Source organism: Phyllostomus discolor, chromosome 6 (assembly GCF_004126475.2).
Source record: "Phyllostomus discolor isolate MPI-MPIP mPhyDis1 chromosome 6, mPhyDis1.pri.v3, whole genome shotgun sequence".
Taxonomy (NCBI): domain Eukaryota; kingdom Metazoa; phylum Chordata; class Mammalia; order Chiroptera; family Phyllostomidae; genus Phyllostomus; species Phyllostomus discolor.
Window position 1 is genome coordinate 90,642,249 of NC_040908.2, and position 16,400 is coordinate 90,658,648.

At 36.3% G+C, this 16,400-nt stretch overlaps 1 protein-coding gene across 4 annotated transcripts in view; it reads left to right on the forward strand.

The window, feature by feature from the left end:
* Window positions 1-16,400, forward strand: part of ALKBH8 (alkB homolog 8, tRNA methyltransferase) — a 76,795-nt gene that overhangs the window by 42,559 nt on the left and 17,836 nt on the right. For all 4 annotated transcript variants that reach the window (XM_028517314.2, XM_036028617.1, XM_036028615.1 and 1 more), the window contains exon 9: window positions 15,945-16,096. In XM_028517314.2, coding sequence (XP_028373115.1) covers window positions 15,945-16,096 — 152 coding nt within the window. The remainder of the gene's footprint in view (window positions 1-15,944; window positions 16,097-16,400) is intronic.

Consider the following 16,400-nt stretch of genomic DNA (forward strand, 5'->3'; position numbering starts at 1 on the left):
AATATTTACTGTGTGGCCTTGTTACAGGAAAAGTTTGCCAATCTCTGTTCTATAAAACTTCAGTGCAGTCCTCAAATTCAGGAAATTCAATATTGGTAAAATTACCATACTAGTACTCTTATCATACTTTCATTCAATCAATTTTTAACTTTAGCTAGTTAGGCTTTGTACTACTGTTAAAGAAAAACCAGTGCCTATCAGTAGTCAAAGTAGCAAAACCAGATTTTACTAGGGAATTATTCCAGTAGAGGAAAGAGACCTCAAAATAGGATTGGGCTCAGTTCTAAATACAACAAAGAGAAATGGGGATCTATAGCCAGAAAGCCCAGGATTGGGGATGGGGCATGTTGGATGGCAGGTTACTAAGAGGAAGCCTCAATGGCAGGTAAAGAGGGGATTCTGGCTAAAACAACCATATGATTCTTGCTGAAGGCAGGCCAAGGTGATCAGGTAGTGGGGGATGAGGGGAATGAGGAATTCGGTCGGCTATCAAGGAAGATTAGATATCAGGGGTAGGGGATTCTGGCTCAAGCTGACTTTGCGGGATTCTTGTTAGACTCTTAGAGGACATGCCCAAATATGGAACCTGGTCAGTCTCAGAGGAATCAAACTAAACTTTGCTTAAGCAGAGAATCTTTGTCAATAAGTCATGGTTAGTTTTCTCTCTGATCTAGGATTCTGTCCATGATCCTGTATTACCTTTAATTATAAATTCTCTTTAGTCTTCTTTAATATGAAACAATTCCTCAACTTTTCTTTGTCTCTCATGACATTGACACTTTTAAGGAGGCCAGTTGTTTTTTAGAAAACCTCTCAATTTGAGTTTGAATGATTGATTCTAATCTGAGAGAAATGGGTTGTGCACTCTTGGCAGGAAGATATCTTTCAGCCTTTGAGAAGGAAGCATCACCATTCTGAAATTTACATGCATTGTACTTAAAATACTGCTCTGTTCTGTACTTTTAATACTGACCTGCTTGGAAATGTAGCAGATGCATTTATAAGAATTCAAGGAAATGACCATGTAAATGAATTTGTAACCTGTCCTAAATGTGAGCCATAAAAACTGGTGGCCTGATTTTGTGTACTCACTGAGGCTTAAATCTGCCTGACTTCTTTTTTTTTTATGGCTGTTTAAAATATTTTTACTTACAGGAAATAAAAATGGTGATGTGATCTAATAGCTTCAATTATTCTTAGAATTTTGAGGATATTTACATTTTCTCTTTTTAGGTTCAGGTATTTTTACTATTGTTAACATTTAAACTTAAGAGTGATGGCATTATAGCAACTACAAAATAACAAATTACTTTTTGTAGCCCTATGTTTTAAACATATTTTAGTTAATTCTGACTAATGGTACAGATTAATTGTAAACATCATTTTGATCACATTATTCACTTGTTGAAAGCACATTGTGTTGTAAATGTTAAGAGTAGTATCTCTGGAAGATTGAGTTGCAGGTAATCTTTATTTTTAAACCTCTCTAGAATCAAAATTCTCTACAATAAGTTCAAGGGAAATAAGCTCAGTATTATTTTTAAAGGCTCTAATTGGTACTGTTGCTCATAATTTGATTATATGTGTGTATTAGGAAGAGAATGAGAAGGAGGGGGTATGTAGGGAGGGAGGGGGCACAGGCAGAGACAGGAATAGAGAGAGACTGACCAAACAAGTGGTATACCAGCTATTGAGGAGTTCAAAATTTCTGTGTAGAAAGGACAGTAGATTGAAAAAGCACATTTAATATACTTAAAACTACAGGGTAGGGCAAAAGTAGGTTTATAGTTGTGAGTAAATGAAACAATGTGTTCTTATATTATTTATTAATTATTGTGTTTTCTGTATGAACAACTGTAAACCTGCTTTTGTCCTACTTGTATGTATAAACTATAGGAAATAAACCTTGATAAGAATTTTTTTTAATCTCTGTGCTATAAAAAGCACTAGAAAGCAGTGTTAAATAGAAGGAGGTTGATTAACATGGCCCTACAACATTAATTCCAAACACTTTTAACTTGATGTAGTTTTAGTTTAGTATTCTAGCCTCCATGCCCTAAATCAGCAGTCAGACTCTTTGGCTGGGGCAGTGATGGTCCACATGGTAGCATTTAATAAAATTTCCTGCATATAGAGGAATTTCTGGCCAAGATGGAGGCCTAGGTAGTATGGTTTGCTTCCTTGCACAACCAAAAGAAGGACAACAACCAATTTAAAAGCAAAAAGCAACCAGAACTGCCAGAAAATCGAACTGTGTGGAAGTCTGACAATGAAGGAGTTACAGAAGAAACATTCATCCAGATTGGTAGGACGGATAGAGAGAGGTGGCTGGGGTGGAGAGGACCTGCAGCAAGGCTGCGGCTGGAGGACCGGGTGAACCCACATTTGCGTGCAGATAAACTGGAAGGAAGAACTGGGGAGCGAGACAGGCTGTGCAACCCAGGGTTCTAGTGCAGGGAAATAAAGCCTCAAAACCTCTGGCTGAAAAATATGTGGGGGTTGCGATGGCAGGAGAAACTCCCAGTCTTACAGAAGAGTTCATTGAAGAGACCCACAGAGTCCTAGAACGTATGCAAACCCACCCACCTGGAAATCAGCAGCAGAATGGAGCAATTTGCTTGTGGGTAGTGGGGGAAGTGACTGAAAGCTGGCCAAGAGCTGAGCAAGCTGCATTGTTTCCTCTCTGATCCCTCACCCACATACAGTGCCACAACGCAGCAAAGAAGGTTGCCCCACCCTGGCAAATACCTGAGGCTCTTCCCTTGCCAATGCAACAGGTGCACCAAGAAAAAGAAATATGGTCCAAACGCAAAGACAGATCAAAATGCCAGAAAAAGAACTAAACAATTAAGAGATAGCCAGTCTGTCGGAAACAGAGTTCAAAACACTGGTAATCAGGATGCTCACAGAAATGATTGTATGGCTGCAAAGTAGAGGAAGAAGTGAAGGCTATGCAAAATGAAATAAAGTGAAATATACAGGGAACCAACAGTGAAGGGAAGGGAAGGGAACCAGGACTCATATCAATGATTTGGAACAGAAGGAAGAAATAAACATTCAACCAAAACAGAATGAAGAAAAAAGAATTAAAAAAAAATGAGGAGAGGCTGAGGAACCTCTGGGACAACTGTAAACATTCCAACATCTGAATCATAGGGGTGCCAGAAGGAGAAGAGGAAGAGCAAGAAATTGAAAACTCCCCAACCTGGGGAAGGATGTAGACTCCCAGGAAGTCCAGGAAGCCCAGAGAGTCCCAAACAAGTTGGACCCAAGGAGGAACACACCAAGACATATCATAATTACATTAGCCAAGATTAAAGATAAGGAGAGAATCTTAAAAGCAGCAAGAGAAATGAAGACAGTTACTTACAAAGGAGTTCCCATAAGACTATCAGCTGATATCTCAAAAGAAACCTTACAGGCAAGAAGGGGCTGGAAAGAAGTATTCCAAGTCGTGAAAGGCAAGGACCTACATCCAAGATTATATTATCCAGCAAAGCTATCATTTAGAATGGAAGGGCAGATAAAGTGCTTCCCAGATAAGGTCAAGTTAAAGGAGTTCAGCATCACTAAACCCTTATTATATGAAATGTTAAAGGGACTTGTCTAAAAAGGAGGAGATCAAAACTATGAGCAATAAAATGACAACAAACTCACAACTATCAACAAGGGAACCTAAAAAACAAAAACAAACTAAGCAAACAATTAGAACAGGAACAGAATCATAGAAATGGTGATCACATGGGGAATTATCAGTGGGGAGGGGAAAGGGGGAGAATGGGGAAAAAGTACAGGGAATAAGTAGCATAAATGGTAGGTATGAAATAGGCAGAGGGAGGTTAAGAACAGTATAGGAAATGGAGAAGCCAAAGAACTTATATGCATGACCCGTGGGCATGAACTAAGGGGTGAGAATGCCTGAAGAGGGGGATAAAGGTTAGGAAAAAATGGGACAACTGTAATAGCATAATCAATAAAATATATTTTAAAAATCTCCTGCATATAAAAATCAGGAGCTTTTATGTGAAAATCTGGATTTTCTGCTTTTGAAAACTGGGAAGGTCTGACAACACTGGGCCACAGTATCATTTGGCAGCAGTCGCCAAGACTGTCAGTGATTATCTTTTTCTTTTTTTTTTTAAAGATTTTATTTACTTATTTTACAGAGGAGAAGGGAGGGGGAAGGAGAGGGAGAGAAACATCAATGTGCATTTGCCTCACATGTGCTTTTTGTTGGGGACCTGGCCTGGCCTGCAACCCAGACATGAGCCCTGACTGGGAATCGAACTGGTGACCCTTTGGTTTGCAGGCCAGCACTCACCCAGTGAGCCACGGAAGCCAGGACAATGATTGTCTTTTGATGGTTTGTACATTTTCAAGTTCTCTAAAGTTCGTACCACTTTCTAACCCTTGAAATAAGGCTCAGTATCACCTGTCACTTATCACTGTGCTTGCATAATTGTTTTATAACAGAGTTAAATGAAATTACATATTTCTTGAACTTATGTTGGTATTAAAAGTAGGAAAAGGAAACCTAGAATGAATGAGAATGTGTGTTTTAAGAAAAATGGAAGAAACACTTTGATTTTTTGAGATGAGGACTATCCTTATATGTTTAATGGCAACAGTGTATTTCTAAATAAATCCGTCTGCTTCATTCATTTACATTATTTGACTGGCCTTGGGAGGCATTATTTTGTGAGTTTATGTGAACTTTCCTTGAAATTATTTTTGCAGTTTTCTTTGTGCCAGGCACTGTTGTAAAAGCTGTACATATATTAACTCATTTAACTCACACAGTCTGAGTGGAAAGTTTCCTCCATGGTTTTATCCCCATTTTTAAAGGAAATGGAGTATAAGGAGGTTATATAACTTGTACAAACTCACAAAAGCATTAAGATCAGAGGACAGGCAGTCAGGCTTCAGGATCTGTGCTCTTAAGCATGATATAGCTAAACTTGCTTGCTCCCTTTCCTCTGATAGGTCTTCTGGCCTTCACACTTTAGCCAACTCTGAATGCAGTAAATTTCCTTTGCTTTCCCATTTACTTTTTTAAAGATTTTATACAGCTCAACTTTTGCTTCCTTTAAAATTTATAAAGCTTTTTCTGACTACATTGGCCTGAAATAATTTCCCCTGTATCTTAACTCCTAAAAGACTATGTTATTTTCTACTGCCTTGCAATGTTGTTTTTATTTATTGAACTACCCTATTTTGCCGTGTATAATGTGCACCCATGTTTTTGGCTCAAACTTTAAGGTAAAAAATTTTTTTTAATTTTTTAATTCAGTTTTTTATTTATTTACTGTATTTTGCCATGTGTAATGAGCACTTTTTTGCCCAAATTTTTGAGGGAAGAATAAGGATGTGTATTATACATGGGTAGTACTAATTCCATATCTGTATACATGTTTTTAATTCTTTTATTTATGCTTATGCATTAGAAGTGTAACCAGAGACATTTAAATAAAGAACAAAGTGACAGTAACCAGAGGGGAGGAGGGAGGTAACAGATGAAACAAGGGTTCGGTCAAGTAACATGTATAAAGGACACGTGGACAAAGCCAAAGGGGGTAGGATTGGGGATGGGAAGTGGGGTGGGTGGGGCAGGGGAGAGTGATGGCAGGAAAATAGAGACTGCTGTACTTGAATGACAGTTAAAATATGTATATATTTTTTTAAAAAAGAAGTGTAGCTCTAGAAAGCAGTGATATCCATATGTAAAATAATACCCTGCAATATGATTTTTGGTTTTGTTTCTAAATATAAATGAATATAAATATAATTAACAGTTGAATTAAAAAATTAAAATGAAACTTTTTTTCCTGAAAGTTTGGGCCAAAAATGTGGGTGCACATTATACATGGGAGCTTGTTATTCCTGGCAAAATATGGTGTATTCTACTTGTTTTTTGTATTATAAAGGAATTTTAGCATTTATTTTGAACCTATTTTCATACAAGGAATTTTATGTAACAAATAATTGCAAGACACAAGAACAGATACAAGGTACAAGAAGTTTTGTGTACTGGCAACAAATTTACAATATTTATGCATCATAGAAAGGCAAGAACTCTTTGTTGCTATTGACATCAGAAGTATTCTTCAATTTCTTCATTACTGGTGTCTTCTGAAGAGTACTTTCCTCATCCCAGTAAATTTCATTGTCCTTAGTTCCATCCATAGCATTGCTGATGCCACATTTTTTAAACAATTTTACAACCACTCCCTACTTAACGCCATTCTATGATCTTCGGACTAATCATGAACCTGAGGCGATGGATGATTTCTTGATTCTGCCTGTAGGTATTAAATCATTACCAGCTGGCTGCATCCATGTCGACCACTCTGTCTTTATGAGGGCTTTGAAGGGCTTGTTTACTGAACATTAAGAGGTTGCAATCGGCTGGTTAGTCCAATAGGTATCCAAGCAAGTTGGGTTTTCAAGCCTGTTGCAATTGCTTTTGCACTTTGTGTAACATGGGCTTTGAAGTGATCAAAAACAAGCAGAGCTGTTTTTTTTAAGTAATGCTCCAGACCTTCAAGACCAGACTTTGTTAAACTGGATTTTCATGCTGTCTTCAGTCATCCATCCTTTTTCATGCACATGGACAATAACTACACTTGGAATCTATTCTTTTAGAAATGTTTTTCTTTTAAAGATAATATGTGGTAGTCTTGTCTCACCTGCACAACAGGCTAGAAAAATAGTGAAATGTGTTTTCTCATGACCACTAGTTTCAACAGTCATGGTCTTTGCTTCTTTGATGTCCACAGTCCTGTTGGATGGCACATCAAGGTCAGTGGGTCCTCATCTCGTCCATATTGGCGATTTGGGACAGCTCAAAGTTGTAAGGTTTGCAAAGATTGATGACATAAGAATGAAATTCCTAAACTTGATCTCATAGGCTGCTGGAAGTTTTGGGGCAAGTTTAGTTCATGTCCTCATGCTCAAATCTTCTCTCTTCATAAAGTGAAAGCACCATTTAGGTCAGGGGTGTCCAACTCATGGCCTATGGGCCACATGTGGTCCAGGATGGCTATGAATGCGGCCCAACGCAAGTTGGTAAACTTACTTAAAACATTGCTTAGTTTTATTACGAAGTTTTATACTAAGTTTTGTTACTTAGATATGTACATCTTATATATTAGTGGTCACAAACTTGGGACCTGCTTGATGGGACCTGCTCAATGATTTTAAAAGATTGAAAGGGCTGTTGCCATAATTAGGGTTATTTAAGGATTTTTTGCTTCTCTGTGGTGGCAGATATCATGAAAATTGTGCACAGACCTTTTCTGGCTCATCAGTTTTTGTTAGTGTTTGTGTATTTACTGTGTGGCTCAAGACAACTCTTCTTCCAGTGTGGCCCAGAGACACCAAAAGGTTGGACACCCCTGATTTAGGTGTCCCTGAAAAACCATCAATATTTTTTTCTCATGCAGTCCTTTTACCTTCTTCTTGTATCATCTTGGTTGAAACAGAGATCCCAGTTTGACACTGCTCCAGAATCCAGGTCTTCACCTCCTGCTTCACCTCCATCCACTTTGGAAATTCACCTTGCATTGCCTTCTTCTGTCTTGGCATCTGAAGGAACTTTCCTTTCTGTTGTCTCCACAGTCTGATGGCACTTTCTGAGGGAGGAGGTCCAAAGTGTCTCTCAGCAGCTCTGTTGCCAACCTTTTTAGCATATTTAATAATCTTTCAGCTTAAAGCTTGCAGTGTACGAAAACCATTTCAACATTTTCCAAGGGATTTTCAAATACTTTCTCCCACCTCAAGTGTCTGAAAAGAAATGTCCTGCTATTCACCCTATGGTAATGAAGTGGGCATCACCTATCTTATCAGGTGGTTAATAATCAGCACCATCTATCTTACCAAGGGGATAACAGTCAGCATCATCTGTCTTACTCTGTGGGTAACAATACCTTGCTTTTACTTTCATTTCATTGAATCATTGGCTGAAGCTGCTTTCATTGCAAGTTCATCTTAAGTTCAACAAAATCATAATCCAGTGTATTATTTTTGCATATGGATATCGTTATTACTTTCTAGAGTTACACTTTTAGTGCATAAGCATAAATAAAAGAATTAAAAACATTTATATAGATATAGAATTAATACTGCCCTTGTATAATGTGCATTCTTATTTTTCCCTTAAAAATTTGGGTAAAAAAAGTGTGCATTATACATGGTAAAATATGGTATTTCATGTATAAAAATGTTTTCATCTTTATATTTAATATTTTCCCAATTGGATTATAATTTGAGTACAGGGGTAAAAAGATATTCAGAGATGTTTAAAAATTCATTATTCTTAACATGGATTACCTATTCCTAAAAGTCTGAGATTGGTGCCAGAAGTAACATACAGCTTGACCTTTGCATATGATTTAACTCTAGGCAAGTAAATAATTGACTTCAGAGAACTGTATTAGAGAACTACTTAGTTCCCAAGAGAGAAATTTGTTTGCTAACAAAAGGTTCAAGAAACTAATTTTTCTGAAATATATTCACTTTGTTTAGCATCATAGTTGTAATCATTTTAAGCTATCAGAGTAGTAGTCATATAAATTCAGGTGATTATATATAATTCATAATAATTGCTTGCTTTTACTTCTTAAAAATTTCCTTTAGGGCCTTTTTTTTCCCATTTTTTAAAATATATAATCTTTATTATATTTTTCCCATTACCATTTAGTCCCCTTATACCACCCTCCCCAGCAATCATCACACTGTTGTCCATGTCCATGAGTCCTTTTTCACTTTTAGGGCAAGTGTTTTAAAAAAGCCATCCTCACAGCTTGTTTTATGAGGTTGGCATTACCCTGACACCAAAATGTGTCAAGGACAGGACAACAAAAGAAAATTAGAGACCAGTGTCTCTTAGAGATGCAAAAATTCTTCTTAAAAAAGATGTTTATTGATTTTAGAGAGAGAGAGAGAGAGAGAGAGAGAGAGAAAGAAAGAGAGAGAGGGAGTGAGGGAGAGAGGGAGGGAGAGAGAGAGGGAAGGGAGGGATGGACGGAGGGAGGGAGAGAGAGAGGAAGGGGAAAAGAAAAGAAAAGAAAAGAGAAGAGAAGAGAAGAGAAGAGAAGAGAAGAGAAGAGAAAAGAAAAAAGAAAAGAAAAAGAAAAAGAAAAAGAAAAAGAAACATGGATATGAGAGAGAAACGTTGACTGGTTGCCTCCCACACACACCCCTACTGGGGATTGAACCTGCAACCCAGGCACATAATCTGATCAGGAATTGAACTCCCAGCCTTTTGGTGTATGGGACAACACTCCAACCAACTGAGTCACACCAGCCTGGGTAAGATGCAAAAATTCTTTAACAAAATGTCAAAAAACCCAGTTCTGTGATACATTGAAAATATATCAAGACTGAGTGGAGGTTATCCCAGGTTTGCAAGATTGGTTTTAACTAACATCTGGAAACCAAACACTATGATTCACCACATTAAAAAAACAAAGGGGAAAAATATATAATCATCTTGATTGACACCGAAAGTATTTTTGAGTGAACTCAGCATCCATTCATAATAAAAACTTGGCAGACTGGGACAAAAAGTAAACTTCTTCAGTCTGATAAAGGGCACCTGTGAAAAACCAATGGCTGATGTTGTACTTCATGTGTAATATTGAATGCTTTTTCCGAAGATATTGAAGTGGGCAGGGATGACCGCTCTGACCACTTCTGTTTAATATTATATTGGATGTCTTAGCCGATATAAGTCAAGAAAAAGAAATAAAAATCTTAAAGATTTGAAAGGATGTAAAATTCTTCATAATTGTAGAAATAGAAAACCCTAAGAAATCTACAAAACAGGTGTTAGAACTAATAAGTGAATATAGCAAGGTTGTAGCATACCGGTCAATATTCAAAACTTAATTTTTGGGAAATGAAATAAAGTGCTTTTAAAAATAGCAACATGGAGGAGATTGACTGTGGGAGTTGGGAGTGGGCTGGGCAGAGGAGAACAAAGGGGGAAAAATCGGGACAACTATAATAGAACAATAATAAAATATTTAATAAAAAACAAAATAGCATCAAGACCTGTAAAGTACTTCTTTTCAGTACTCTTAATTAATTAATTAATTATGATATGATTTAAAAAGCTCTCAACCTGGGAATTCTAATTCTTTGTCTTATAGCTTAAGTTGAGATTTCATTCTCACACAAGCATACACACATAACATTGTATGAGTTTCAGATGCACAACGAAATGATTCGCTGTATATATGTATTGTGAAATGATCATCAGAGTAAGTCTAGTTAACACACAGCTACAATTTTTTTCCTTGTGATGAAAACTTTTAAGATTTAGTCTCTTAGCAACATTCAAATTTACAATATAATTTTATTTAACTATAGTCACTATGCTGTATATTACATCTCTAGTATTTACTTTATAAATGAAAGTTTGTACTTTTTCACTACTTTTCATTCATTTCACAACCTTCTCCCCCCTGCACCCCCTGCCCACTCCAAATCACCAATCTGTTCTCTGTATAAATTTTTTCTTTTCTCTCTCTTTTTTTTATTTTCCACATATAAGTGAGATCAATGGTATTTGTATTTATCTAACCTATTTCACCTAGCATAATGCTCTCAGAGTCCATCCATGTTATTGCAAATGGCAGAATTTCCTTTTTTATTGGCTGAAAAATATTTCATTGTGTGCATGTGTGTGTGAATCACATTTTTTTAAATTCATTTATCCATCAACGAACCCTTAGATTTTCTCCATATCTTGGCTCTTGTGGATGCTACTGCAGTGACTATGGGGTACATGTATCTTTTTGAGTGAGTGTTTCCATTTCCTTTTGATGGATGCTCAAAAGTGGAATTTCTGGATCATATGGTAATACTATTTTTAAATTTTTGAGGAACTTCCATACTATTGTTTATAGAGACTACACCAATTTACTTTCCCACCAGCTTTGAACAAGGCTTTTTTTTTTTCACATCCTTGCCAACACTTGTTATTTCTTGTCTTTTCAATAATAGCCATCCTAACAGATATAAGGTGATACTCATTGTGGCTTTGATTTAAAATTCTCTGATGTTTAGTGATGTTGAGCACCTTTTCATGTACCCGTTAACCATGTGCATGTCCTCTTTGGGACATCTATTCAGAATCTCTGCCCATTTTAAAATCAGATTGGGGTGATACTTTTTGCCTTTGACTTGTTTGAATTCTTTATGTATTTTGGATATTAACTCCTTATCAGATATGTAATTTACAAATACTTTCACCTATTCCATAGGTTGACTTTTATTTTGTTGATGGTTTTCTTGGTTATGCAGAAGCTTTTTAGTTTGATGTAGCCCACTTGTTTGTTTTTGCTTTTGTGGCCTCTTGGGATCTCTTATTCTAACCACAGATTGAGTGAAAAAGCATAATATTGACAAAATTAAAATTGAGAATTGAAATACACTACATTATTTTATTATAGGATCAAATTTAATTATATGGTTGACTTTATTCTGAATGTTAGAAAAACTTATTTGTCTCTTAATAAAGAGATATCAACAACTTGAGAATAAAATTACACCTTTTTCTAATTTGAGATTTTTCAGGGTTAGCAGAATTTCTGTGAATATGAAATCCCCTTCTGTAGGGTAAATAAAACAGAATACTTGGCCTCAGATTTATTTATTTATTTTTAATATATTTTATTGGTTATGCTATTACAGTTGTCTCATTACCCCTCTTTATTCCCCTCCGCCCTGCATACCCCCTCCCATGCATTTCCCCCCATTAGTTCATGACTGTGGGACGTACATATAAGTTCTTTGGCTTCTACATTTCCTATACTGTTCTTAACCTCCCCCATCTATTTTCTACCTACCATTTATGCTACTTATTCTCTGTACCTTTTCCCTCTCTCCCCTACCCACTCTACCACTGATAACCCTCCATGTGATCTCATTTTTGTGATTCTGTTCATGTTCTAGTTGTTTGCTTAGTTTGTTTTTGTTTGTTTTTTAGCTTTGGTTAATAGCTGTGAGTTTGTGGTCATGTTACTGTTTATATTTTTTATCTTCTTTTTCTTAGATAAGTCCCTTTAACATTTCATATAATAAGGGTTTGGTGATGATGAACTCCTTTAACTTGACCTTATCTGAAAAGCACTTTATCTGCCCTTCCATTCTAAATGATAGCTTTGCTGGATAGTGTAATCTTGGATGTAGGTCCTTGCCTTTCATGACTTGGAATACTTCTTTCCAGCCCCTTCTTACCTGCAAGGTTTCTTTGGAGAAATCAGCTGATAGTCTTATGGGAACTCCTTTGTAGGTAACTGTCTCCATTTCTCTTGCTGCTTTTAAGATTCTCTCCTTATCTTTAATCTTGGCTAATGTAATTATGATATGCCTTGGTGTGTGCTTCCTTGGGTTCAACTTCTTTGGGACTCTCTGAGCTTCTTGGACTTCCTGAAAGTCTGTTTCCTTTGCCAGCTTGGGGAAGTTCTCCTTCATTATTTGTTCAAATAAGTTTTCAATTTCTTGCTCTTCCTCTTCTCTTTCTGGTACCCCTATGATTCAAATGTTGGAACATTTAAAGTTGTCCTGGAGGTTCCTCAGTCTCTCCTCATTTTTCTGAATTCTTGTTTCTTGATTTCGTTCTCATTGAATGATTCTTTCTTCCTTCTGCTCCAACTGTTGATTTGAATCCTGGTTTCCTTCCTGTCACTGTTGGTTCCCTGTAGATTTTTCTTTATTTCATATAATGCAGCCTTCATTGCTGCCTGGGCCTTTTTTATGCTGTTGAAGTACCAAGTGAGTTCCTGGGGGATCCTGATAACCAGTGTTTTGAACTGTGCATCTGATAGGTTGGCTATCTCTTTGTCGCTTAGTTGTATTTTTTCTGGAGCTTTGAACTATTCTTTCATTTGGGCCATTTTCTTTTCTTCTGGGCATGCCTATTACGTAGTAAAGAGCAGAGCCTTAGGTGTTCACCAGGGCAGAGCAACCACTGTAGTTGTGTTGTGACCTTGTATGTGTGGGAGGGACCTGAGAGGGAACACTGCCACTTGCTCCACTCTCTGCTGGTTTTCAGTCACTTCCCCCACTACCCACAATCAAATTGGGCCCTTCTGGTGCTGATTTCCAGGTGGGTGGGTTTGTGTATGTTCTAGGACTCTTGTAGGTCTCTCCAACGAACTCTCTTGTGAGGCTGGGGGTTTCAGTTTCTCCCACTGCTGCTTCAACCCCCATGGGTGTTTTCAGTCAGAGATTTTGAGGCTTTATTTCCTTGCACTAGAATCCAGGGTTGGGTGGTCTGTCTCGCTCCCCAGTTAATTCTCATGTCTATCTGTATGCAAATGTGGAACCACCCAGTCCACCAGCTGCCACCTCACTGGGTCTGCCAGCTACTGCCTTGCCCACCCTGGTCTTCCAGCACCTGCCCCACAGTGAGTCCTCTGTGCCCCGCTGCCAGTCTCTGCCCCTCCTACCTGTCTGGGTGAATGTTTCTTCTGGGTGAATGTTTCTTTAACTCCTGGTTTTTGGACTTCCATATAGTTCGATTCTCTGTCAGTTCTGGTTATTTTTTGTTTTTAAATTTGGTGTTCTTCTTTTGGTTGTGCAAGGAGGCACAGTATGTCTACCTGTGCCTCCATCTTGGCTGGAAATCCTCTTAGCCTCAGATTTAAATCTTAGGAACAAATTTAACAAAAGATATGCAATACATATACACTGAAAATCATGAAATATCATTGACAGAAATTAAAACCAAAACAAATACACACACTGAGATGCCATGATCATGGATAGGAAACTGATTGTTATTAAGATATCATTAGACCTCAGATCTAGTTTTTTTTTAAAGCTTTATTTATTTATGTTTAGACAGGAAGGAAGGGAGGGATAAAAAGAGGGAAAGAAACATCAATGTGTGGTAGCCACTCACATGGCTCCCACCAGGGACCTGGCCTGCAACCCAAGCATATGCCCTGACTAGGAATCAAATGAGGACTTTTTGATTCACAGCCCATCCTCAGTCCGCTGAGTTACACCAGCCAGGGCTGATCTAATTATGTAGTGTAATTCCAGTCAGAATCTTAAAGGTCTTTTTTTGGTAGAAATTAATAAGCAGATTCTGAAATTTATAAAAAAATGTGAGGGATCTAGAATAATCAAAATAATCTTGAAATAGAAGAACTGTATTGGAGGATTTATTCTTCTTGAGTTTTAAGACTTTCTATAAAGCTCTATAATCAAAAGAGTATACATAAATAGACCAATGAGACATATTATATCTGTACATATAATGAGTTGTTTTTTGACAAAGATACCAGCGCAATTCAGTGTGAAAAGGACAATTTTCAACAGATGGTGCTGAGGCAATTGGATGTTCATGTGGAAATAAAATGAAGCTTAATGTACCTCACCCCATTCACAAAAATTAATATGAGGTCATCATAAATTTAAGTGTAAAAGCAAAAACTATTAGATATCTAAAATACAAGATGATATTTTTGTAACCTTGAGGCAGGCAAAGTTTTTCTTAGAAAGGTATCAAAACAGTTACTGTAAAAGAAAAAAAGACAAAATAAGTGCATCAACATTAAAAACTTCACTCTTCAAAAGATACCATTAAGTAAATGAAAAAGCAAGCTACATGTGAGGAGAGAATATCCATAATACAAATATCTAACAAAGATTGGGCATAAGATTTGAACAGATCCTACATACACACAAAAAGGTCTATGAGTGGCTAATAAGCTCATTAGCCTCATAGGTGGGCAAAAATTGGCCAGAAGGATCACAGGGGAGTTTTCTTGGGTGATGGAATGCTCTGTATTTTGATTGAGGTTGTGGTTTCATGGTTGTATACAGTTGTCAAAAGCCATCACACTGTACACTTAAGATCCATGCATTTCACTCACTGTGAATTTAACTTTAAAAGGGCCATGTTTCCTCACCAGATCACTCCTTTTTTCCATTCGAAAATCTCTTCGTCCAGAGACCCCCTTTAAACTTTCTGAACAATCCACAATGGCTTATACTTCTCTTTTTATTTTTTAATCTTTGTTTTTTTAAAAATTTAAAAGTTAATCATGCACTCTTTTGTTCTATTATCTGTTGTTTTCTGATGTTGATGTCCTTGACCCTTCATTTCATGTGTTAGGAAAGTTGTATTTGAAACTCCAATGATGATTATATAATAGTCTATTTCTGTTAGATTTTTTTTCATTTTTTCCTTTATTTTGTGTCTGTGTTATTAGTTAGGTATATACAAAAATATAGGGCCTTTATATGTTTCTGTTGAATTAACCCTGTTACCATTATGAAATACCCTTTTTTATTTTTAATAATACTTATTGCCTTAAAGTCTACTTTGATTGAGCTATGCCATTTTTCTTTTGATTTTGCTTGTCATGTATAAAATTTATTTGTTTTTCTTTTTGTATTTTTTCTGTCTTTTTATTTTCAACTATTTTCTGTCCTCATATTTAAGGTGTGTCTTTGTAATATAGTTGGATTTTATTTTTTTCAGTCTGGTCTGAAAACCTTTGTTCTTTAATTGGACTTTTAGTCCTTGTACATTTAACATAATTACTGATACTGGATTTAAATTTGCCATGTATTTGTTTCCTTTTTTCCCCATTGTTCCATTTTTTTCTCCTTCTTGGAATTGGTATTAATTAAATATTTCTTATTCCATTTTTCCCTCTTGAATAATTCATTAGCTGGATTATTTTAATATGATTATCTCTTTTAATATGATTATCTCTTTTAACATGATTATCCTGAAGATAACTTCTTAAAAGATAAGAGACTTCTATTTCTTTGTTTTTTTTCTGCTGTGCTTAACAATTCAGGGAATCCAATAATTATTTGTAATATATTCTTCTAGATTTCTATTTAATGTTTTTAAGGGACCTGAAATGTTTTTATGAATGCAGTGCTAAATAAATTATTTTGACTGTTGATTTTAGAATAACACCTAGAAAATTTGATACTGTTCAAGCATCCAAGGGTCACAAAAGTGGAATTATCACCCATGATGTTGGAGACTTAACTTTAAACAAGAGGGGAATACGGACATCGTTCACATTTAGGAAAGTGAGGCAAACACCTTGTAACTGTAGTAAGTATATAATTTTGATTCTATTGTAAAATGGAATAAATCTAGTATGAAAATCTTTAAAGTTCCAACAGAACCAAGGAGAGCTTTGTTTCAACTTCTCTAATGACATTTCCCACATTTGCCTGGTAACATACTTGCATATACTTTTCATAACCACATTAGAGTTTACATTATTTGAAGGTAGGGACTGCATCTTATTCATGTTTGTTCTCTGCAAACAGTACTTGAGCATAGTTGGATACCAAATAAATATTTTTTTATTGAAGTTACAGTTTAGAGTGCTACAATTATAAGATATTGCAGG